Below are 27,387 nucleotides of genomic sequence, written 5' to 3' on the forward strand. Positions count from 1 at the left end.
TTGTTAAGTCTACATATTTTTTATTTGTTTTGTTCAGTTTTCTGTAATCCCTTATGTATTGTTTTCCAATCTTCTCCTTTCCCTAGAGGTTCTTATGTGATGTATACAAATTAACTAAAAACGGTATCACGTGATTTTCGACATTTTCTAAAGCAACAAAAAAATGTTCTCATAAAACCATATCTTTGCAGAATACTGAACTCTTCCTTACTCAAATAACACGGAATTACCAATATTGCTGGTCAACAAGCATGAAACAAATGTGGGCGCTAAGTTAACTGTAAGAACTCAGCAATCCCTATAGTGAAAGCGAGAGAACCAGAATACCGTTTCATTGAGTCTCGCAAAAAATAGCTGAATTAGCCATAAGCCTTATCGTGAACACAGAATCTCCAATAATAGTAGTTCTAGCCATTCTACTTATTTCAGCAGTTTTAAATTGTCGTTCTATTGTAGAAAACTCTCTAATCAATTTAGTCTTAGGCTGTCCGTAAAGGGCTTTGCAATTGAAAGTAGATGCCACTTTTATATACTTGTTTTATGTAAAGAAATTGTTGTAGGTATATGTTTGATTGCTTTTTTTCCTTTTGTTTCCCTCCTTTTGTATTGCGTTGCCTTTTAGTTTGTAAATTGTTAACTGTTACTGAGTAATATCCTCTTATGTTAAATATACGACAATTGTAGGTTAAGTGAGGAAGTTTAAGTTCAACTTCTCTTTGTGTAACATATTTTTCGAATGTGTTTATAATAAAATCATACTATTACTATCATCATCATAAGTTAGGCCCAGTTCATTTCTCAGGGACTCAGAGAAATGAAAAATCCTTCATCAATATTAAAAGGCGAAACCAAAATTTCAAATCAGGAAGATTTAATTTTAAAGCGGGTTAAAATGAAGGAAAAGATAACATTTCCACTTATTTATTGTTAAATTAGGACATTAATGCATTAACAAGTCCTAACTAAAACTCTAAATATCGATTATTGTTATTAAATAAATTAATATAACTTAGGAAAACGCAATTTATTGTTGTTATTAATTTATATAAGAATGCTTAGTTTTTGTAGCAATTTTTGATAACTACCTAGCAAATACTTTTGTGTCTCTTAATTTGACTAAGGAGCTCAAAATTACAAACTTTTGGACTCGCTCTTTAACACTGTGGCCGGGGTTCCTAGTGAGATAAACAAATCTATTGGCAGGAATAATATTCTCCCTTTGATATTGTAAAATCCATTCAATCCTTAAAATAGTGAAGACTTTAATGAATTTTCATTCATTTTATGTTCACTTTCATTGGGTATTAATAAATTGTAAATATGATATGTATGTATGATTTAGGGAGCTGGAGAGTTTGTAATATGGCTTTTGTCATTTTGGTTGTTTGTTGTATTAGGTTTAAATCGAATTACACTCCTTTATTTCAATAAATGGTGTGCTATTTTTGTGTTTTGTTATTATTATCTGTTTTTTTTATTATAATATTATATTTTGTTTTCATTATGACAAATTCGAATTTTGGTTAGTTAGTTATGGTTGGACCGGCTGTGATAACACCAACTCTGGATGTACGATTTCAATTTTATCATTGCTCTTATAAAATAATTGTAATGGGAGAAATCATGTTTAGATTTAAACGCAAGCGTTAATGAATGACGCTAATAATTCCAAACCAAGAAACCCAATTCCTTTGTTATTTGAAATTTGTTAATTTAGTTGCATATTAAGTTGACTGCAATAAAGGAAAACGCAGTTAGGCTTGTCACCAACAAAACATATTTATAACAATGAAGGAATACACAATAACACCTTTCACCAAAAAAAAACATTGCCGACGATAAAGGAAAATAAAATAAGACCTTCCACCAATAAAAAACACAAAAAAAACACGATATCGAATGAGTAATTTTTTTACATATTATTTGTATATCTACAGTCTAGTTGATACAAAAATACTAATTTCAAAGTTACAACGTTCGATATTACAAAATATACTTTCGATATCTACATATGGTACCAGATACTGGATTTTACGCGATACTAACATCATGTTTGGATATTTTTTCTTTATCGTTTTTGTTTCGCCAGGGCTTCAGCCGCTGCAGTTCAGTTTCCAAAGCAAAATCTTCTTCCGACTGAGAGTTAAGGAGTCTCGAAGACACTGCCGAAACCGCGATGTATGCTGTTGTGTTTTTCTTCAGGCGTGTTGGGTTACCTGAAACTGCAACGATTCAAAGCTTCTTTTCGCTAGGTCATAATTATGCGCTTTAATCTATTTTTTTAAATTTTTCGTTTATTTCGTTTATTAATGCGAGTCGCAGGTCCAATAAATTATAAAAATTATTTTATATAGTTATTCAAAAACACATTGTTGGAAAATCCAAAACAACATTGATCAAAAATTACAGAACCGACAAACAGGCACACACGTTCATCCACTCTAGCGTTTTGCTGTAATGTTGAAAGTCAGGTTACAATTAAACTAATTTACGAAACTAGCAATCTTTATGACGTCCATCTCTGGGCTCAGAGTACAATTCACAGGTTTTGAGAGTCTTCAAATATAAACTTTCTCACTATTTTTAAGCAAAAAGAAAATCTCACACATGAGTTGATGAAACTGGGGTACTTGTAAATAAATCTGTAATGACTTACAGTTTAACGGTTTGCCTTCCTATAAATAGCTACGACCTGTAGAAGACGCAACAAATTTCTTCACTTTGGAAATATCGTCACTCGATGCTTTTTACACCTCAATTAACTTAATAATTAACAAGGAATTTATACTGTGCCCCTTCGCACTACTGGAGATTACGTAAATTTTTCGCCACTGGCCTGGTAGTTAGGGCTTCGAACTCATTACACGTACATGTAAGGAAAAAAGTATAATTTTTCAGTGTTGCGACATTTATTTTACTTGTCATGTTCGGAGTAGCCCGCACATTTTTTCTCCCGTTTTAATCACATATTTAACGCACTTCATTTTTCACAATCCCTCTTGAAGAAGGTTTCTACGTCCTTCGTCTTAAAAGTGGTGTTATGCCTTGCTATATACCCGAAGTGCGTTGTATTACATTTTGAAGCGATTTCGTTGTCCAACAAATTTTCTCCTAAGAGGTTTATTTAAATTTTCTCTCTTTCCGACAGCTCCTTCTTCACCATATCTAGCGAATATTTTTTCGAACTTTCGTTAGTGGCAGCTGCCATTATCCATGAATATAACAATCCCAGGAGGAATAAGATTAATCTTTTACCTTTTTCCTTTTATAGTTTTATTGTGCTTTGTTTTACCAATCCTTCACATCTTATTTGAAACTGTCTTACCACTCTCCAAATATCGTCATCACAAGCATTCGTCTTTCTCTACTAAAAGTGATTTTCCGTTTTTTCGTAACGAAACTTCATGTCGTTTAAAGTTTTCAACATTTTCTTCATCCTTTTTCATGTCGGATATTATTTTGTCCAAGGTAGGTTATTCTTTTTGTAAGTAAAACGATTGCATTATTCTACTGATGGCAGTCTTTTCATCCTCATTTATTACAGTTTCTTTTCTTCCTGTACTTCTCTCTGGTGACAAGGGGTATTTTTGAAACTCCGAATGTTGAGTTTGGATGTTAAAAAGGCGGTCATGAAAAAGAAGAACGAAACGTGGGAAAATAATTGTCAAGAGATTAAAAAATACCTGTATGGAACAAGAGTATCACAAGCATAGAAAGCTATAAAAAACCTTAATAGCGAGAGAAAGGAAACTAAGACTATTAATTCGATTCAACAATGGTGTCGAATACGGTTTAGTGGGTAACTAGAAGAAGCGGATTTAGATGAAAACATACGGACAGGAGAAATAAGTTTACAAGAGATAAAAAGCGCATTAAAAGGCATGATGCATAGAAACGGTAATAGGAAGAAATTATTGAGTAAGTATTTTACACTTCAATGAAAAATCTGCACCAAAAATATATAAATTTATAGGATATGACAAACGATTATGAACTTGGCTCGGCTGGTCAAAATCATACAAAAATCATTGTATGTTATAGAAGCTAACTTACACAAATATGAGGGATAAAACTGATGTAATTCTATGTTAATTAGAATTTGTGAATATAACAAAAATGGGCAACATTTCATAATGACTGCATAAACGTAATTTTATTATTTTATTAGTTTGGGTTAATTTTCGTTACTGTCGACGCACCCAATACACCTAAGCAGCTAGCAGGGAAATGGCAAAAAACATGAAATGTCAGAACTTAAGAACGCATTACCATTACAAAATCTCTGAGCAACTTCCTGGCGACACACTCAAACAGGAATCCCGTTTACTGGTGGTCGAAACAAAGAGCAAGTTGCGCAAGAACAGCTTACGCAAGGGCTCATGAGAGACGCCAGGGGGGATGACCGGATCTTGACCAATACATGGCTTAACGAATACAAGATACCTAAGAAGACTCGCGACACGCTATCAAAACGACAAAAAAAACAAATGAAGTGAGGCGACTGACAGCCTGAACCGGGACATCTGGAGTGATGGCTACAAAATCGTCATTTGAAGAATGAACGTACAGCTGATGACTACCACGAAAACCATAGTAGACCACCTTTTCCCAGTACACAGACACGTCAAATTCGAAGCTGTTAGCGAGACACCTTTTAAGATCTTTAGTATAAAAGAACTAGAAACAGCAACTTCAAAACTAAAGGCGCGCAAGGCTGCTGGGCCTGGACTCTTCCGAAGTGATGAAACACCTAGCGGCAGCTAACCCCGACTACGAGCTAGAGTCTACAATAGTCTGATGACAAGTGGGCAATTTCCTCGAAAATCAAAGCAAACTCGGCTGCTGCAAATAAACCCCGACATCATACCGACCCATCGGCCTCCTTCACGCTTAAGGCAAACTATACGAACAACTAATATTGTCAAGGCTTAAGCAAGAAATCGATAGCCCCGGAGGATTCTCGCCCAGGTAATTTGAATTCTGATAAAAAAGACAAACTGTCGATGCTATCAGCACCGTTCTTCAGATAGTACCTAAATCCACAGAATATAGCATTCCCCATAGAAGTCTCTGTGCTGTCGTAACCCTGGATGCCAAAACCGCTTTTAATTGTGTTCATGGCAAATCATTCTTGATAAACTGAGGAAAAGACGAATAAACGAGGGTATTACAGGGCTGATTGCATCTTGCCTCTCTGACAGGATTGTGCAAGCAGTGGGCAGAACTGAGGCACTTCCAGTAACCAGTGGCGTGCCTCAAGGCTCTGTTCTTGGCCCACTCTATGGAACGTACTGTATGACGACCTGCTATACATTGAACTTCCCTATGCAATAACTCTCACCGGTTTTCACCAATGATATCCTAATTGTCGTGACTGACAAACACGAGGACATACTGATGAACAAGGTTAACACAGCTCTCATCGCTGCTTCAAACTAGATGAAAGGCAATCAAATAAGTCTCGCACTGAAGAAGACCGAAGTCGTTATTCTGGCCAGAAGAAAGAAACTCGACTAGGTCGTATTCAACATACTAAGTACTCAGGTTAACGTAGCTCACTCTATTAAATAATAATATAATAAAAAGTGGAAAAAACCATCACGGCTCTATCGAGGCGGATGCCTAACTTCGGAGGGCCCAGTGCTGCTAAACGTAGGGTTCTGACCAAAGTGGCTCAGTCGCAGATCCTAAACGCAGCTTCCGTATGACAAAGGGCAATAAAGAACAAAATGCTCTTGAAGAAACTTAACAGTCTGCAAAGAATTAGAATAATCAGGGCATACCGAACAGCCTCGCGTCCAAGTGATCGCTGGTTTATCCCCAATTGACCTTCTAGTAACTGAAAGAACCGCGATATGGCTATCCGGACACGGATGCTTTAGAGATTTTCTATACAAGAGGAACAGGGACGAAACAAATATCTGTAATTACTGCGTATCGATTGTATGTAAAAGATGGAACAAATCTGGAAAGGTTTATGGGGAAAAAATTGACCATGGAACACATAAAAGAAGATCCGACTACTTCTGAAGAATCGTGGACAGGATCGTATACGACGAAAGACAAAAGAGAAAGAAATAAGAGGATGACGAAACATAAAAGCACTCGTACCGAAATAATGCGAAAGCGGTTTGCAAGTGGTGGTTCATTTACCGCAGTGTTTGTTAGTTGAGAAGAGTTTGATGGTTTGACTTGTGCTGCCGTAAGTTATTCCAATTTTCGAATACAAGTTTGGGTAGAAGATAAACGTAGATTTTCAAATTTGTCACGAGTCATATTTGAAAGAGTATCGAATTCGAATGGGGACAAGATGGAAGCAATTTGAAGACGTAGAGACAGAAGAGTATTATTGATTTCAAACAATTTATGTACGAGTACGATGAATTCTTTTTCAAAGTAAAGCAGAACCACATTTATGAAGAACTTTATAAGAAGATATGATGGGATATTTTAAGAAAATTGGATAACACGTTATGGTCTATACAACATAACAAAAAAGTCAGTGTACATATTAATCTCACGCTCTGCGCTTGGTGTCCTCTCCACAAGCGCTTGTTAATTTTCCAAGAAACTTGCTTTCTGTATCTGCTTATATACTCTTTAAGAGAACGGTGCTAGAGGAGCGTGAACATAGTCTCGAATTGCTGATTTCCATATTGGTGAAAGACCTCCATCGCGGTTAAGATTGTTTGATTGTTTAGAGGTTTTGGTAGAATAATTGATTATGCGCGCATTTTAGTTTTATTAAATAAGATTTAATGTCCGGCTTCATGATTTTGTTAGACAACTACTGGTGAGTTTATTTGTCGTAGTCTTAAGGATTTTTTATGTTGTATTTGTCTAGTTGATATTTGTAGTCCTCTTTCTGCAATGTTTTCTTTGCGGCATATGGATGTAATGCTGTAAACTCCTGGTACCTCAAACGGAATTTTGTCTTTGACGGATCGAAGGTGTGGAGAGATTATTAAACTTTATATTTCTTAATAACTTTTGACTTTTGGTCAGTAATGTTTTCAATATAAGGAAGGACTACAGTGGCAAGTGTAAGTTTGCTTTGGAACTTATTTTCTTTAGAAGGTTGTCGTGAAATATATTTTGTGATGGCATGCAAACTTAAATCTGGTGTTAAAGCTTATTTTCTATTAGAATCCGTGAAAAAAGTTGTCCCCCCCCCCACGAATCTAAAATTCCTCCGTTTCTATGGATTTGCTAAGATTCACGAACGAGGACCTTCGACCTACTAATACCATTGGTTCTCCAACATATTCTATATTAAAACCATTTACAGCCAAAGTGATAGTTCTGTACTTAATCCCGTTCACTTCATTTAATGTTCTGGTTAGCTTCGATGTGGAATCCCTCTTTACCAAAGTCTCTGGAATTAAACCTGCTCATCTAAATTCAAAAATATTTGTCTGGAATATATTTTTCTTGTAACGGTCAAATCTATGAACAAATATCAGGAACAGTTATGGGTTCTCCACTGCCACCAGTCATTGCAAATATATTTATGGACGTCTTTGAGAAGAAAGTCATAGACTTTCTATCTAAAACCAAAATTATGATGATACTTTTGTTATTTTGCCTCATGGTCAAGAATCCCTACGAGATTTATCTAGCCATTAAAACTACATACACCCTACCATACGTTTCACCATTGAATTATACACTAATAATGATCTCCCATTCTTAGATATTCTGATTCTGGCTCAAAAATCATCGGTTATCAACTATCTCAACCCGAGTCACTAAACCCAGAATTAAAATACCTTACATCCTTTCTTCCCTCTAATAATTTCCACATTGAAGATATTAATACACTTTACAAAATACAATTTACTACAACCTTCCAAAGAGGATGAGTCCGAAAAAAACCCCACATTTGTCACTATTGTCCTTCATTACATTTATGCATATGGGATAAAGAAAAATTGGAGAGAATGGAGGAAAAATATCTTTGATAAAACTTTTGTTATTTAGCATCCTGATCAAGAATCACTCCCAAATTTCTTAGGAATTCTTAGATATTCTTATCAAAGGAACATCACACCTAACATTCGGTCATTCCGTTTACAGAAAACTTATGCACAAAATCCAAGAATACATAGAAATCTGTAAACAACCAATCTTAACCGCGGCTCAGGTCTTTTCTTAACCAGTAAGGAAAGCAGTACTCCGAAACATTGTCCATGTCTCTCCAGTTTCTGAAGAAGCCAACGGCTGACGCAGGTGGAATCCTAGAATTTTCCGCTCAGTGTTGTTAGTTGGTGAAAGATTCATTATATTTTTAAGTTCCTCTTCTGTTCGTATCCTAACGCTGAAATTTGTACCTCGAAGAGACACTAAATCAATTTTTCACAATTCTTAGGCTAGAACGTTCTTTGTCAGTTTGGCATTTACTGTGCTTTCCTTACCAATATTTAGAACGATTACCTTGATTACATCCGTATTTTAGAGTAAAATTTGTTCCATTCTCATTTTTGCACTCATACGTGAAGTCTACAAATGTCACACGAGTCGTTACTGGCGCTGTTATCAGATTGTGAAATAGTCCCCAAACTTTCTCGCGAAGAATGATAATTCGTTTCGGTAAAATTAATTCCTGTTCAGTGTTTGGGTAATCTTCCTCAATAGAACGGTTCTCGTCTTTATTTCCTGTTTAGTGTTACGCTTTGCTCTGGATGGATACATTGATTTGCCGATCAATTTGGCATTACGCTTTGAGTTTCCCGCCACCTGTGATCGTGAATACGGGGGAGTGAGATGCTTAATGAGTATGGGTGTTGCACAAGGATATCTTGATCATCTCTGTTCGTGGTGGTCGATTGTGTGTGTGAGAAAACTCCATTCCGGGAGACGATTTTTAGTTTCCGTACTGTTCGAATAGGTTGCGCGGTATAATTGAATTTTTTGGCGTGATTTTGTAGGAAATACCAGAACACTGAGTTGATATATGCCGAAGATTCTTCGACTAGACTTTTGTGCCGATATCTTCATCGTGCCTTTGGAAGTTTTTGGATTTGTTTTCTGGTTGGTTGTCTACGGCATTTTGGGGATCGGATATATCTCACACACCCATATGAGGTTCTAGTTTTGGTTAGTTGTCTTGCTGGCACTATGCCAATTTGTTGATATGTCTCACACTTGCACATAAACCCCGATCAACACCTACAGTGGTTTTACCTTTTTTTTTCTTCTTTTGCTTTTTCTTTTCCCACCTTTTGTCCTGCGTATTCTATGTACAACAACGAATTCGTCAACTATTTCCAGTTCACCGCTGGAGTGACTCGCTCAATTTGGCAGCAGCTTTTCACTGCCACCAGCCAATCGATCACCGCCGTGCTATACAACCGGATCCTAGATCGGCCGCCACGGCTAGTACGAGCAAGATATAACAACTTTGTTTTTTCTTTATTAGACTGAATTTAGCAAAATGGCATTTACTTTTTTTATATTTTTTGAATTATTATTAATATTTTCATAAACTAACCAATCAAAGTATTTCACATAACTCGGATCAACGCTGCAACTCGTATGCACTATAAGTGACTTATTGTGCCAATGTAAACAATCGTGATCGCGGGTTGGTTAAAAGTACTCATCCACACAATGAATAGCTTTTTTTTATTTTGCGATACACTAATGACCAATTCAAATAAATACATGGTGCAACACATTTCTATTTAACTTAATTTTTTTTTCTTCCACGCTATCTTTTTCAGTTGCGCGAGTTATCTGCTCGTGGAGCGTCACAAGAAAATAAAAGGCCAATTGTAAACGATACATCTGCGTTAAATAAGTTTCCAACGTTTCTGGACACACCTGATTACATTTCACATTTCAAACTATTTAGTCATTATAAGTGTTTTATAAAAAAATATTCAGTAAACAAAAAAGAACTATTACCAGATAAAATCAATATGTTAACCAGGCCTGTAAGAATATTTGTAGCATAAAAAAATACTTTGTAGAGCAGCGTCCTGCGGCTCATTTTCCGGAAGCTATAGATCGTGGTATCTTTTTTATTATTGTGCATGCTCTGTGAGGACGCTACTTAGCCTGATATTTTGACTAAGAAATTATTTGGGAGTTTCAGAGGAATGTTAATTTTAAGTTAAGTTAAGTTAATGTTAATGTTAATTAATTAAAAAAACTTACTTGACGTATTTAAAAACAGTTAGAAAATTGAATATGTTTCATATGTATGTTAATGCGAAAAGGTATCTTTATAAATTAAAAAATATAAATAAATAAAATTATCGGTTTACATATTTTTACATACTTAGCAATACTAGTATTTTAGAATGCAAGATTTAAAATAGATTAATTTAAATTCGAAGTGAAAAATTTTACAAGGCTTATACCGGCCTTGTCTTGACTGTGAGTAACCCAAACTGAAAGAATCTTTCTTACTGAGGAACGTCCCTTTATCGGAAGTTGCTTCGGTTGTATTAGCTTACCGAAGAATTATCCAGGGAGTAGCAGAAAAGCAGACTTTCAGAAATTATAGAAATTAAAAAAACAGATTTATAGATTCTCGTAGCATCAAGCTATTTGTGTTGGCCCAAATAAGACTGCAATTGATAACTATATTATTCTAGTTAATAGTAAAATTTTGCAAACGCCGAAGTCTTGGATCTTTTATTGAAGATATTCTTTGTGCTTGAGCTCGTTCAATATGAGGGGCTAATAATATGTTTTTAACTTCTATATGAAGACCAATCTCTAACATTAGTTGATCTTCCTTGTTATATAAAATCAAATTAATTAATGCAACAGTTTTTGACCACAAATTGTTTTAGTTGTTTAGGTATGTACTGTTGTATTTTTTTGTATTACGTATATATTTAAAATAAAGTTTATGAAAAAACGTTTTAATTCACATACTTAAATGCCTCATTTGGGTATAAGTAAACATTATCCCTTCGCCATCCTATCTCACGGATTAAAAAAAATCTTAAAAATAAGCTTAAATGGTTCAAAAAAAATTTAGAAATACCTGTGGTTAGTTACATTTTGAAGAGATATATTTCCGTAAGTTAAATTATTTTTAGCTTAGGCTATGCTACGCAAAGAAATGTTTAGTAGTCAAATTTAAATCGCAAAGTAATAAAATACCTTGCATATGTGAAAATATATTTTTTTGTTTTGTTTTGAAAAACCAAACTTTCACTTTAAGGATTTTTTCAAAACTAACAAATAAAAAGGGACAGGGTCAATAACTACATTAACACGATTCGGTGTATTCCTTAATTATTACAAAAGTTATAGTACAGTGTGTGTTTTAACACAATTTCGTGTTAAATTGTTCTGCTAAATATTATCCGGAATCCTTGGTGCCAAGTATGCACTGGCGTAGACTTTCGTGTATTTTTTTTTACTGTGTATATATTAACAGTTTTTACCTTTAACTTTGTGATATGCGAAATTTTTTTGGTACGTCTTCTCGCTGGATTTCATTTCAGCGTTTGAGACGGGATCTTTATCGACCGAACTCGAGTTCTCGCTGGACTCCTCGAACCGCGGCCATGTCTCGATAAAATTCTTGCCAATTCCGGATTTGGTTAAGACGCCATCTTCGTCCCCGCTTCCGGTGCCGTCCTTTCGCTTAAGATGTTGAATCGAGTTTTGTTTTGTCAAAATGTTCTGAGAATTCGACAGACCTTCGTCTATGTTTCCTAAAAAAGTTGCATTTATCCCAATGAACTAATTATTATTGGGCGGTTAAATTATTTACTATTTATTTTAAAGCATCCTTCGCAGAGTGACGTATAACAATAATAATATAGCAACAATGGCAGCCAAGAAAAAAAAAATTAAATTAAAATAAAATTATAACACAAAAAATAAAAATAAAGCAGAAACTAACAAATTATTACTACTACTTACTACTTACTAAAATCTTAATTAATTAGGCTTGGACCAAAAATATGATTTAAGTTTGTACCTTTATGTACACTTAATAATTTTTATTTTTCTCGTTTTCTGTAATTGCGAAGTAAAACGTCATTGCTTTTAATATTCTATTTTACTATTCTTTGCGCCTTAAATCTACTACAAACTCTCATGGGAAATGCTGATGAGGGTGGAATACTCATAGGAAATGAAATTTTGTTTTCAATTAAATTAAAATTTTCAAAGAGCAAATCTATATTAATTAATATTTAGTTTTTCACTAAATGCTGGACACTTATTTTTTTGTAAAGATAAACATCATATAATAAAAAGCCAATTAATTTATTGATTAATTTCTTTAAGGAAGAGGCCTCAAGAAAGCCGACGAAATCATTTCAAATTGAAGAGAAAGTCGTTCATCTTTTATTTTTTCACTTGTCTCATAGCCAGAAAAAAGTATATTTTTGTTTTTCTAAATGGCTTTTAGAATTAATCAAGATACGAAAAATTTTGCAGCTACTGCTTTGTTATACACGATTGAAACTAGGAGAGACTGTTTTCGAGAACATTGAATCCCAAAAGTGTTCTACGTATTAAAAGTACTCCCTAAACATTTCCAATATACAAAATATATACATCTATTATCAGAAAATACAGAATTTAAGACACCCAGAATGAAGGCGAATAGTTATGTAGTTTTAGTTTATTTAGTATTTAGTGGTATTTAGATATAGCGTCAGTTCAACATTCAAAGGCAACTGACGTATCGCCATAATTTTGGATTTCAGTAGTGAACCGCAATAGCAGCATTAAAACTTTCTAGGTTAAAATTTATAATCGATTTTAAAACCTTAATCCCAAAACTGTATAGGGTCAAACTCATAAAATAATTAAGATAATCGTTATTTAAATCGATTGCAACTCAATTAGATCGGTCAGATGTTTACCTTGACTAATTTTTGGGGTATCACGATTAACTAAATTGACAGTAATTAAAACGTGGTAGTTGTGGAAGTCTTACTTACGCAACAACTGGTGAACCTTGTTCCAATTATCCGGATATGTGACGATTTTCGAAATGAGATTGAGCAGCAGTACTGTTGGTGAGTGAATGGAATCCTCCTGAAATTAAAAAAAAAAACAAATAAACCATAAACCAAATTTTACAATCGAAAAAGTAGAAATGGGGTTATCGCTCGTTTATAAAAACGAATTAAGATATTCAGAAATTCAAAACATTCAATCCTTGAAACGTTTTGAACAAAGTATTAAATATAATATTAACGAACCCAACGAATTTTGTTAAAAAATGTTTGGGTTGTAAGGATAAGAAAAGAATACACAATTTTTATTTTCTCGCTTATTTTTAAAACAAAATTGTGTTATAAAAAATTCAAAATCTATAATTCAGATTCAAGAGTTGTTTTTTCCGAATACATGAATTTTTTTTATTTGACTTTATTTAGTTGTTTGTGTTCCATTCGGTGCTCAGAAGTGATTTGTTAGGCTTCATGTTCATATTCTCCCTTGCTTTTTAATATTTACTTTTTACAAAACTTCTGGATTCCTCCTGTGTCGGTTTTTGCTGATTGGAACTTGCTGACGTTTCTCTCCAATCATCCTGTTGGCTTCATCAGAGCAGACTGAAACTGGGTTGCATTTTTCTCTGCACCTGCTTATATATTGTTTGAGGGGGGCATAAACACCGTCTCGGATGACTGATTCCCATATTGATGACAGATTAAGATTGTTAGTTTGTTTATAGATTTCTATAGACTCTCGGACTTTTCATTAATAGAAGAATTGATTACATGGAAAAATTTTAGTTTTAGTTAGTTTCGGTTCGTCCCCATCCGAGTTAGATATTCTTTAAAAACATGATTCATGATAAAGCTTTAAATCTTCGTTTATCTTCTACACAAAATCACATTCAGAAATTTGAAAAACGTCTAACGTAACTAACACACAGTAATAAATGTATCATGGCACCAACTTTCGGAAACGGTAAAATCAGTTCTTTGAAAAGGTTCCAACTTCGTCCTTGCCCCACGTATTAGTCCAAAAGAGGAACAGTTTCAAATGTCGAGCTTATCCTAAACAAACTGCCATCTCAAACAGTTAATGAAATTCGATTTGAAACCGCAAAAATCCTAAAAAAATCAAAACCTCCTAAACCTAATATTATAAATCCTGAACGCATTGCCCTAAAATTTCTAAAATCTAATCCAGACATCGTAATCCTAAAAGCAGATAAAGGGAAATGAACACAAATGAATATCAGGAAACGATTCAAGATATTCTTAAAGATGGATCATATTGTCAACTTGAAAAAGATCCTACGTCATCTATGGATCGCAAACTTAAATCTGTTATTAAGGCTTCTTCTCTATCAAACTCCGTGAAAAAATCTATAACCCCTCATGACTCTAAAATTGCTCGTCTCTACGGACTCCCAAAGATTCACAAATCAGGATTACCCATTCGACCCATTGTCAGCACCATTGGTTCTCCAACATATAATCTAGCAAAATATCTAGCTTCCTTATTAAAACCCCCTACAGGGAAAACTGATAGTTTCGTACTTAATTCTTTTTACTTCATTGAACAATTAAAAGGCATTACATTAGATACACAAGATATTCTAGTTAGTTTCGACGTAGAATCCCTCTTTACCAAAGTTCCTATTCCTGAAAGTATCAATATCATTTCAGATATATTAAAATCCGAGAAGCTGGAACCAAACCTTCTCACCTTAATTGAAAAATGCTTTTCTGGAACATATTTTTCTCCACTATCACCAGTGATCGCGAATATATTTATAGAAGGAAACCTTTGAGCAGAAAGCTCTCGACACCTTTCATCTAAAACCAAAAGTATGGAAACGCTACGTCGATGATACTTTTGTTATTTGGCCTCATGGTCAAGAAACCCTAGTAGATCTTCTTAGACATTTAAACCCTATACACCATAACAGGCTTTTTACCATTGAGTTGGAAACTAATAGTAACCTTCCATTCTAAGAAAATCAGACCTAACATTGGGTCATGGTGTTTACAGAAAACCTATGCACACAGACCGATACCTTAATGCATGATCACATCACCATCTAACTAACCAAAAATCATCGGTTATCAACTCTCTCGTTTAGAGAGCCTTATAACTATCTCAGCCCGGGTCACTGAAGCCAGAATTAGAACACCTTACCTATGCTTTTCTGTCTAATAACTTCCACATTAAATATATTAAGCGTTCTATCAAAAAATACACTTTACTACAACCTTCCAATGGCAATGATGCCGAAAGCAATTCTATACTTGTCACTGTGATCCTTCTTACATTCATCAACATCATTGACTACATATCAAAAGTTCTAAAGAAATATAACGTCGAAACCAGTTTTACCACTTGTAAAAAAATATCTCAACATCTTCGATCCGTCGAAGACAAAATTCCATTTGAGATGCCAGGAGTTTACAGCGTTCCATGCATATGCGGCCAAGAGTACGTTGGAGAGACCGGACGAAAAATATCAACTAGGCTCAAAGAAAATTAAAGAGCCTTACGACTAAGACAAACAAAGTCATCAGCATTTGCGGAACACAATCACGAAATCTATGTACAACCTAACAATCTTAACCGCGACAGGTCTTTGTCTGTCACCAATATGGGAATCAATCATCCTAGAAGGTGTTTATACCCCTCATTTAGCTCCGCCCACTCAAACAATATATAAGCAGGTACAGAGTAAAATGCGATCCAGTTTCATTCAAGCTCTGAAGAAGGCAACAGGATGATTGGCAAAACAGAAGTATTGTAAAAAGTATTACAGTAGCCTGTAGAAGTTTTTTTCAAAAATTAATGTAATATTTAATTTTTTATTTAGTTATTTTCATTCATTTCAGCATTTTTGATAATAATAATAGTTTAAAAATTGTTTGATGCAATGTCTAGTTGAACTGTCTGCCTTTTCAAATTTTTGAGCTATATCAAACTTATTATGAACCGATCCTCAATGTAGCTTTCGGCAAATTGGGATGAACTTCAACTACTGTCGTTTTAGTTGTATGTCAGCATCCCGATTGGCTGAACTCCTACGACAAAAATGCCATCTGTATTCCTTTGGATTGAGAAATAAAAAAAAATAGATATTTCTAAAGTAGATTTACACACTGTTATGATATGCCTGCTTTTTTTATAACCAATACAGAGACGTCGATGAAGAACGTTGGCTAAATGGAAGCGTGTACACTTTTAATAATTTTAGTTCTTATTCTCCATTAACTATGAATTACCTCAGATTTTTGTTTTTGTGTTTGTATTGTAAATTGATATGTCGTCAATTAATATATTATTAATTTCTTCCCATCGGCATGCTCCAGTATGACAAATAATCAACAAAATTTTAGCCATAAGAAAGTGGTCATCAGATGCTTCCACCATGAACTTATCGATCTTTTCTCCATAAGCGCTGTTAGTTTTAGATATTTGCTTATGACCCTATTTTTCGTGTAACGTCGTGGACTTCAGCATTGAATGTGTATTCCACAAAGATGATAAATATGGCAATAAAACGTTTATTGCCTTCTTTTTCAGGCAGCACTTTTCGAAAATTTGATATATTTGTTCGTATCGTGTCCGGGACTTAGATGGTAATCAGTTGAACGCTGCTTCTGTGGCTGCTTGAAAAATATTATCCTGTAAACTTTAATTTTCCACAAATTTGCAGTCCTCAAATTCTGTTTTAGAAAACTAATTTTCGTGTTTAAATTTAAGCTATAATATATTAAACTATCAGTACTCTATAACGTTTATATCGAAAGCAATTCAAAGGCGACTTACACTGAAGTGAAATGGTCCAAAATGTAATGTGTTTTTTTTTATTTTTAGTACAAAATCCTGCATTCTATCAACACGACTTCTACAATAAGGCGGTAAAATGAGAGACTGTAAACAATCGGTTAATCATCATGAAAAGGAGAATAGATGTCGATCGTTCTTAGATTACATGTTGGGTTATACGTTTTGATTGAGGTATTTGATACTGAAAAGCGACAAATTAAGGGAAATGGGTTTCACGAACAAAAACATGTGAATAGTTTAACAGTCGTTACCAGACTCAGAATTAGTGATATTTGGGTTAATTTGTTTGAATGATTTTTTATAACATGATAATCATTTTTGTGTGTAAGATATTTAAACTAAATTAATTATTATAATTACTTGTTTCAAGTGTCAATTTTATCATTCCCACGTTTAATTTCGATTCAAAGATGGGCTAGCAAGTAAAAAATTTTTAAGTTTAATTTATTTTAAGGTGTTTGAGCTTCCTTTTCTACCCCATGGTATTAAAAGAGATTCAACAGAATCAGCAGAAGAAGTACTAACAGCGTAGTTAAAAACACAATGAGTTATAATTTCAATTTTATACTACTTAATCCTAATAAAATAATTTTGATTTCAAAAATAGGTACAAAAATATATTCCCCACATGATTCATTTAAAAACAAATATGTGCTATATTTTAAACATTAAAGTATAAAAAGCAATTAAAAAGTTTTTTTATCATCTTTCACCTATACTTGATATTATAGTGGAGGATCCGAACTAAGGTCGACCTTCACTATAGTGTCAACCAGATAAAAATAACATTTTATCAAATCAAATAAGTTTTTGTGCATGAATTTATTTTAAATTCTCCGGTATGTCTACCAAACGAAACTAATTCCAGTGAAAAATATATATACACAATATGCAACACCAGCTTGGCTGTGCTACAGCTTTCCCTTTTTCGTGCCTATTATCTGGTAGCTGCGTTCAAACAGGTAAGTTGATGTTAATGTTAATACTCCTTTGTCAACCAATCCGGAGTGGTCTTAAAATAAAAGTAAAAAAGCAAGCGAAGTCAAAGACAGAAAGAGACGGCACATACTTCTCGTCGTAGAAAAGGATACAATGCTAGGATATAATTAACTATAGAGCAGTCTTTTTGGAGTAGATAAAATGATTTCTTTAATAAATTGTGATAAACAGTTTTTGAAGAACTTGGTATAGATAAAAGTAGTAAAAATAAACGCCTTAGAATACACAAAAGAATTATATATTTTTAAAAAAATTATTAATCCATATCTAGCAGAAAGATTAAAAATTCTTTATTAAACAATATCTATAATATAGTACAATAAGTGATCATACAAGTAACAGAAATAAATTATTCAGGATAAGATTGGCAGGAATATGTATGATTTTCCATGTCAGAAAAATCGTCTTCATTTTCTTTTTCTGTAATCTGTAAAACATCATTTTTAGAGGCGTCTGGTCTCTCTCAAATCATTTCGGTTTTAAGTGCCAATCTAGGAGGATCAGTTGCATGCAAGCAATTTTTTGTTTTAGTGGTATCCAGCAGGGCGGTATAGTATTTGAATTAAGAGTTCTAACTTTTTTTTTTAAATCTTCATTATCTTCTTTTGCAGACATTTTTCTAACACTGGCGTCATTAACTTTGTTACAATCTTTAATTCCATAAATAGCCATAGTGAATTGTTCGATTACATCAATTTTTTCTTGAAGATTAACATCCGCTTCATTCGTTAATGAAGCAAAATATTTTTGGTATGTTTGGTTTTTTGAAAACAGCTTGTTATGAAATTATGAAAAGCTGCAGTGTAATCGGAACCAGTGTATGCATGAAAAGCAGGTAGACCTAGGTATAGATCAAGTCCCAAGTTTGATGCCAATTCGATTCAACTGATGCAATGAAGGTCATTGCTATTCCATTTTATACTTAGCAAAGTCGCAATCCAAATCTCAGAGTTTTTAGTTTTATGCATGGTAACGAATAAAATTATCAAAACATCTGTGTCTGCTGATATTATTAAAATTTTATTCTCGTATCCGCCTGTGGTGAGCGATTAAATGTGAAGTGCGGCGATATTTGCGATCCTCGCTTAAAAAGTCGGTTCGTGAAGTGGGGTAGACGGGCAGAAGACGTTCAACAGACAGGACGGTGTTGCTGGGGATAAAGAAAGTCCCGCGAATATTATTGTTTCCTTGGGAAATTGTATTGTTACTTTCAGTAAAAGTTTGGACATACCCTCGGAGGTCCGAGAGCACTTTATTTGGCGTTCAACCACTGGCACGAGTGGTTAAAGAAAGGCATTTTAAATCTGTGAGTACATTTTATACACCATCGTTTTCGTTGCGGGGCAAGTCCTCATCGCCGTTGATCAGCGACAGCGTATGCGAGGCGGCGTCGTAGCGCACTTCAAAGGTACGAGAGAGGCGAGACGGCTGCGTGAACCGTTGGCGTTGGTCCATATATTTCTGCGGAACTAATTTAAGCGTTTTCGGTTGCTTTGAGTTATAAAATTGATCTGCCGTTGATAATTCTGTATCTATACGTCGATGGTTATATATATATATATATATATATATATATATATATATATATATATATATATATATATATATATATATATATTGATACTTGTTAAGTTGGGACTTCCGCTACGTGAAGCGGGCGGCCTGACATCCACTATTTACGGGACGTATATTATAAAACTTTCGATGTATATATAATGAGGGGGGCTTAAATATATCGTTTCGCATAAGAGGGGTAAATATTTTTCTTTTCAAAATTATTGCACATCAGACACTCATTCTGACTTCTGCCATATACGACTCCGCGATGATGCCAAGTTTCTCATATATACAAGAAGTGACAAGATATGTTTTACTGTTAGATTGTATATTAAGGAAGTCACAATGAGTAAAGAGATTCAGCTGTATATAGAATTCGGTCGATACTGCAAACGTGGTTCACCCAAAACGAAATCCGTTGCATGTTTGCACGTCACGGATGGCTCCGGATGCGTTTAAATTTAATTTGCTGGCGGTCGCTTTGTGACGTGCCGCGGATTTAGTTTTGGAGGAGCTACATATTTTTTAAAAAGGTGTCAACTTTTGCTAAGATTTTATGGGAATACGACAAAACGTTAATAATTCTGACTGATTTTGCACAAACCTTTTTTAATATTTTTTGAGTATTATTTTGGTTTATTTAAATTTATATTATCTAAAACTAAATAAAAAGGATCAGTATATTTAAAACACTTTTTTTATTGGTCGAGGTATTAGTTACGCACACGAATAAACGCTTGCCTTGAAAGCTCATTTTTATTTTATCATTTACTTTAACTATTTGGAATCTGTTACTTTTTCAAAAACCCCGTTTAATAATAAAATAAATGGCATAATTTAAATTTAAAAATTTGAAAATTAAGGACTACAAAACGCATATTCCAAATAATATATATTTTTTAACAAGTCTTCTTGGCTCCAGCGAAACACGTAATGTCAGGAAAGAAACGGAAATACTTAATATATACTCAAGATGATGAGTTTAAATGAAAAAAGAATATACCCCTAAACTTATTGGTTTGGGACTCTTAACCTATTAGGAGACCAAGTCAAAAAAGCTGGTTGAAACCAGCCACGCTTGTAGTCACACAGTATCTTACACACAAATTTCAATAAATGAAACAAATTTGACCCTTTCTCTCTGCTTCGCTGGCGGCCGTGATGTTCACGACAGGGCTTCATATTTTGCTAATTAAAAATAAACGATCCATCCGACTACAGTTTTTGAAAAAGTAGCTGATTCGTTGATCTTGAATGCATATGATTTATAAAAAGCATGTTTTTGATAAACCAAATAGTTTTCAAGTTACAGCGAGGTAAACTATAACATAAAAATGAGTTTTCAGGGCAAGCGTGTATCCGTTAAAGATATAAAAGCATTATGCGGTGTGTTTTTAAAATGAAAAAAAAAAAGATTTCTAATAAAAATATTGAAAAGTGGTTTTGTCAGTTTAATGGCTGTATGTTGTAGATAACAACAACATAATAATATTTTTTTGTCATTTTTATTATAAAATTCACTCCCACCACCCCCTGCACCATACGATTTTTGTACGACCAGTTGGTTTTGCATTCTTAAGGACAGTTTAAAATTGCTACACATTTATGTTTTTAAAATAGGAAAATAATCATTCAGACCAGCCTGTAGAACTCCAGAGTTTTTGATTAAAGCTACATCAAAAACACAAATGTAATCAAGCCATTTTAATGAAGTTTTTGTAGTTCTTGTAATTTTTGTAAGGTATTTAATAATACACAGAGGGTTCAAATGAATTTTTTAGGGGTGGAACTATTATAAAATATTTTTTTAAAAATGTGTCTGGATTGTTAGGCCTTTAAAATTTCTAAAACAGCAAATACCCAGACAATTTCAGTTTGAAATGTTTGTTTGCGTTTTGTTTACGTTAACGCAATCAAATGAGTATTAATATTTTTGATCGCATTATTTAAAAGGAAGTTTGAATTAAGATTCTAAAATTTGTAAAATGTCTTTATAAAATTTTTATTTTGACATCAATTTATATCTATGTGTTCGAAGTGTTTTCGGAGCGCGAGCATTGAAGATGCCAAGTGAGATTTTGGCGAAATGTCTGCAGGATTCCAGTCGGAGTTCAACAAGCGAACGGATGATATCCCGGAATATAGTGTCATCACATTTTTCCATCCGTGAATCAATACGTGAAAAAAAAAAAAAAATATATATATATATATATATATATATATATATATATATATATATATATATATATATAAATTTCAACAAAATGCGATATATATATATATATATATATATATATATATATATATATATATATATATATATATATATATATATATATATATATATATATATATATATATATATATATATATATATATATATATATATATATATATATATATATATATATATATATATATATAATATATATATCGCATTTTGTTGAAATTTGTTAGGTGGATATTCAATTTTAAGAATTTAGGGATTTTACGGAGAAAGAACATGTTTATAGATATAACTATATTGACATTATATTATCATTTTAGATAATTTCGAATTCTCATCAAACGCAGATGAAGACCCCACATATTATCTGTCGGACTAAAATTCCAAAAACGAATTTGTAAGATTGTCATTTCATTTTTGTCAACTTTTAAAAACTTTGAAAATGTTATCCTCTACGCCTTAGCACTTAATATTTATTATCTATATGCAGGAACAAAGATTCAAATATATCGACTCATTAGATAAAGTTACTGATTTGCAATGTTTTCTAGTTTCGGTAATCTATGATTTACAATTGAAATAACAATTCAAAAATTGAACTATTTATTCTAGATATCTCCCGACGTTAAACCGTGCTGTTCAAGTAACTTATTGTTACCGAACCGAATGATTAGTTTTTTATTTCAACTTTTTAGGTTCTAGAACATAACGAAAAAGTTGAAGTTAGTTATATGTCCCAAACTGCAGACGAAGCCCCAAAGCTAAGCGAAGATAACGCATCGCTGATACCGCATTAAAAGCCCTATTTTTCGATTGTAATATTGTAAAAAAAACTTTATTTCGCGTTCCGTGTAATAAATGTTTTTAAAAACGCTCTCCCGAATTTTGAACATTTAAGTGGCGCAGTCGGAACGGATTTTCTAAGTGCAGTAGTGGTGGACAATTAACCAGAATCTTCTGGGAGTTTTTGAAATCGCCAATCGAGGAAAGTTCGAAACTTTTGGACATCCGCTACGTGGATTTTCAAATCCTTCAGCACGCAGAACCAGCAGCAAGGGAAGCAGAACGACAGCCTACGAAGGTACAACCCGCATGTGACGAGTTGGAAAATTGAGCCGGAAAGGAGACGGAGAAATTTTATTGCGGAAGAACTATTTAATCAAGAATGCGACGAAAACTTTGATTATCCTGCTAATCAAATCGAGTATAATGATTATAACCAATTTGAGGAATATTATGAACAAAACGAGTACGAAAATACATCACATATCAAACAAAACATCGAAACACAAAATCCAAATGACAAAAATTTTCGCGAACTCAGCCAAACAAACAACCCACCCTAGTAAAAATTAATATTTCTTCTAACAACGCTTTACCGTATATTCAAATACGTAATCCAAATATTAAACTACTAATAGACACGGGTAGCTCACGTTCAATATTACGCCCAACTATCGCTGAAAAATATTTTCCAAATTGCATTTATCATAAAAATAACGAAATAAAGACAGCAGTAGGAAGTCAAAATACCAGATTTCAAGCTAGCATACAAGCATTTTCTGAATTTAACATCGATTATCGAATAGATTTTATCTTATTTGATTTTCACGACTTTTTTGACGGAGTAATAGGTTTAACTGATTTAATTAATATGAATCTGAATATCGATTTAATAAATAAAAAATTAATAGGATTTAACAACGAAATTCCATTTAAATACAGAAAACCATTGACACAATGTTTGAAAAAGGAAAATAAAGTCGAACACACAAAAGACTTCATTGATTCTTTTAATACGCGTAAAAATGTGCTAACTTCAGAGCCAGTATTATCTTATCCGGACTTTACAAAAGGGTTTGAACTAACAACCGACGCATCGAAATATGCCATCTCAGGAATGTTATCCCAAGACGGACACCCAACATGCTACGCATCAAGAACGCTGAACCCAGCAGAGATTAAATATAAAAAAGGTAAAACAACCAAACAACGGACGCTTTATCACGATATCCAATGGATACGAACGCTCTTGAAACTGACTCGATATTTAACAACTTAGGAGACGCAGATGAAATTATAGGCGACTTTTTATTACACGATAACGATGAATTGCCAAATCTAGACGACTTAACGTTAGATGAAATTTAATTTAAACCGGAAGAACAAAAAATTAAAATTTTATCGGACATTCAAATTAAACCCCCATTTAACCAACGGGAAAACCAAAAAGATTTAAAAGAAAATGAGACAGTACATTCCTCAGCGGAAAACCCAATTTTCGAAATCCCAATTTCGGAAAAACCATTAAATCATTTTAAAAATCAAATAATATTAACAACAAAATCAAATTCCCCAATTTAAAAACATCTTCTTATCAAATTTTGGGAACTCAGGTAAATTTTGTTGACTCGAAAGTGATCTTTGCAGTCCATGTACCAATTTTAAGATCCGAAACATTTTCCTTTTACCGTATTTTCCCAATAATCCAAAATCAATCAATTTTTATACCCCAATACCCTTATATGGCACAAGCGGAAAAGAAGAAACAATACACCGTAGAAACATGTCCCGTTATGGAAGAAATCTACTTTTGTAAAGAAGAAACTCATCCCCGTGATGTATGCGTGGAGAATTTATTTGACGACATCGGAATAGAAAACTGCCCAATTACGAAAATGAACCTGTCAGAGGCAATTATAGAACAAATCACTCAAAATTTAGTTCTTGTTTTGCCACAGAAGCCTGAAAAATTACTAATTAAGTGTAACACGGATCGATATATGCAGATCGAAGTACCAGTACTGATTAAGATACCAGTAAATTGTCAAATAGAAATTAATGAAGAAAAATTCTTCAACGATGTGAAAATCCAGTTCGGAAAACCAATATTTTTACCAAAAATCCAATTGACAGAAATGAAAGCAATGAAAGTCCTGGATACCCCCAGTCTTTCAAAAATAAATATCGACGAGATATACCAACTGAGAAACTTAGCAGAAAAAATAACTCCCATGGAACCAGTGGAAGAAGAAACGAATACGTTCCAAATAATTGTTATTGTTTTTGAAATAATCATGGTTCTAATTTTAGCTTTCATCATTAAGAAGCTCCTGTTCGGAAAGGTACGAGAATTGAAGAAAATCGCATCCAAAGAGGAAACCTGCCAGGGAGAAAATCTTGAAGTTTTTTCGAAAAAACACTCCGTTATTTTCGAAAGTTAAGGAGGGAGGAGTTATACGTCCCAAACTGCAGACGAAGCCCCAAAGCTAAGCGAAGATAAATTGTAAAATACGCTCTTAATTATTCCAACCTTTGTAACGGCCAGTTCGAATAAAACTTTATTTTGCTTTCCGTGTAATAAATGTTTTTAAAAACGCTCTCCCGAATTTTGAACATTTAAACATAAATCGAAATAAATAATATTTTGTAATCAATTGTTGATTAAAATAGTTTCTCACGGTTATTTGTTGAAATATTAAGTTTAGAGCGAGTTTTGAGCTTCCATAATCTAAAAATTTTAAAAGAAACAATCAAAAAACAAGATAAACAGTGTAAATGTTTTTATTTTATAGCAAAAAGCAAAATTATTCCAAATTTTGAGTATGATATAAATTAAGAAAATAAATAGTAAATTAAAAGCAAAATATGTTAGACAATGAATAATTGTGATATTTATTGTTGGATATTTATAATATGTTATATTCCTTTCATTTCCACTTTTTGTACACCTGGAAATCTCCGCAAGACAACAAACAAAATATAGTCAGGAACCAAATTGACTACATCTTGATAGACCACAGATATAGGAATGTAATCAAATCAGTTAAAACCTACCCAGGGGCAGATATCTCATCGGACCATAATCCACTAAAAGCCCGGTTTTTAATAACACTTAAAAAACAACGAGTAATACCAACAACAAATTGTATAGACGTATCGGGTCTAAAAATCCAAGAAACAAGACAAAGGCTACAAAATAAGATCAATGACAACCTCAGAACCCTCAAAAACAATCAAATAACAGCGGAAGAAGACACGGACAAACAATCGAAAGATTTAAAAAATGCATTAATTGAGCCGAGCAAGACCATTCTGATAAAACAGAAAATAGGGAAAAAACAGGAATGGATGACTCCAGAAATTTTGAATTTGATGAACGAACGACGTGGTGTAAAAGACAACAACGAAGCATATAAGAATATTCAGAAAGAAATCCGATCACAGATAAGAGAAGCAAAAGAGGTATTCTACAAAAGAAAATGCGACGAAATAGAAGTCCTTCAAGAAAAGCACGACAGCTTCAATGTCCACAAGAAAGTAAAAGAACTGGCAGGGTTACAGAAAAAAAGACAACCGTCAATACTCACTGACCAGAATGGCAAAATTATTATGGAAATAGAAGAAAAACTAAGAACATGGAAGAATTACATAACAGAATTATTCGATGATGAGAGAGATATAAACAGAATAGTAACAGAACAAGAAAACAGTGGACCGGAAATAACTAAAGAAGAGGTCATCCATGCTATAAAAATCACAAAAGATGGAGAAGCTGCAGGGCCTGATGAGTTACCCTCTGAAATTCTCAAATTGATAGAAGAGGAAAACATACACAGTCTAACAGATCTGTTCAACACCATATACAAAACAGGTATTATACCCAGGGAATGGTTGCTATCAGCGTTCGTCACTATCCCAAAAAAACATAATGCAAGGCAATGCACAGACTTTCGAACAATCAGTCTAATGAGTCATACGCTAAAAATATTTCTGAAAGTGATACATCACAGAATATACAAAACATTAGAACAAGATATCAGCGAGATTCAATAAGGTTTCCGAGGTGGCTTAGGCACAAGAGAAGCAATATTTGCCTTGAACGTTCTCGTCCAACGATGTATGGATATGAATCAGGATCTTTATATATGTTTCATTGATTACAACAAAGCCTTCGATAGGGTCCGACACGAACAACTTATCCAGCTTCTGAAAGAGAAGAACTTAGACACCAGAGATATAAAAATTATTACGAATCTTTATTTTAATCAAAAAGGAGTGGAAAAAATAGAAGGGAATAACACCGAAGAAATAGAAATCCGTCGAGGCGTTAGGCAGGGGTGCGTGCTATCACCGATGTTATTTAACCTTTACTCAGAGGAAATAATGAAACGAGCATTGGACGATGAAACGAAAGGACTAAAGATTAACGGAGTGCCTATCAACAATATAAGATATGCGGATGATACGATCTTGATAGCTACCAACCTAAACGTATTACAGATTGCAGTAGACAAAGTTAATACATCGAGTGAAGAGTTCGGACTGTCACTAAACGTAAAAAAGATAAAATTTATGATAATATCAATAACAGCACAAAACAATTCACAAATTCATATAAATAACCACTCCATAGAAAAAGTTGACAGTTATAAATACTTAGGTACAATTGTAAATAAAAATAACGACTGCTCTGAAGAAATCAAACCTAGAATAGGATAGGCGAGAACAATATTTGTGAAAATGAAAAGAGTGCTCTGTGGCAGCGATCTCAGCTTTTATTTAAAAATCAGAATGGTGCGATGCTATGTTTTGTCGGTACTGTACTATGGTGTAGAGGTTTGGACTCTGAAGAAACTGGACATAAGGAAACTGGAGGCGTTCGAAATGTGGTTATACCGTAGAATACTTAAGGTAAAATGGACCGATAAAGTGACCAACATGGAAATCCTGAAAAGAATAAAATTATCATTACGGTAAAAAAGCGTAAACTTCAGTACCTTGGACACGTCATGAGAGGAGAAAAGTACCAACTACTCCAACTGATATTACAAGGAAAAATTCAAGGA

The 27,387-nt window shown here is 33.6% G+C and overlaps 1 protein-coding gene across 5 annotated transcripts in view; it reads right to left on the bottom strand.

The window, feature by feature from the left end:
- Positions 1 to 1,112: 1,112 nt before the first annotated feature.
- LOC132707988 (uncharacterized) overlaps positions 1,113 to 27,387 on the bottom strand; it is a 511,366-nt gene continuing 485,091 nt past the window's right edge. For 4 of the 5 annotated variants that reach the window (XM_060680043.1, XM_060680046.1, XM_060680045.1 and 1 more), the window contains 3 exons: positions 12,921 to 13,017; positions 11,406 to 11,678; positions 1,113 to 2,222 (listed from right to left, as the gene is read on the bottom strand). In XM_060680043.1, the coding sequence (XP_060536026.1) occupies positions 2,032 to 2,222; positions 11,406 to 11,678; positions 12,921 to 13,017 (561 nt within the window). In that variant the 3' untranslated portion in view covers positions 1,113 to 2,031. The remainder of the gene's footprint in view (positions 2,223 to 11,405; positions 11,679 to 12,920; positions 13,018 to 27,387) is intronic. The other variant, XM_060680044.1, reaches the window with a different exon arrangement.

This window comes from Cylas formicarius, unplaced genomic scaffold (assembly GCF_029955315.1).
Source record: "Cylas formicarius isolate icCylForm1 unplaced genomic scaffold, icCylForm1.1 PGA_scaffold_10__41_contigs__length_53128322, whole genome shotgun sequence".
NCBI lineage: Eukaryota > Metazoa > Arthropoda > Insecta > Coleoptera > Brentidae > Cylas > Cylas formicarius.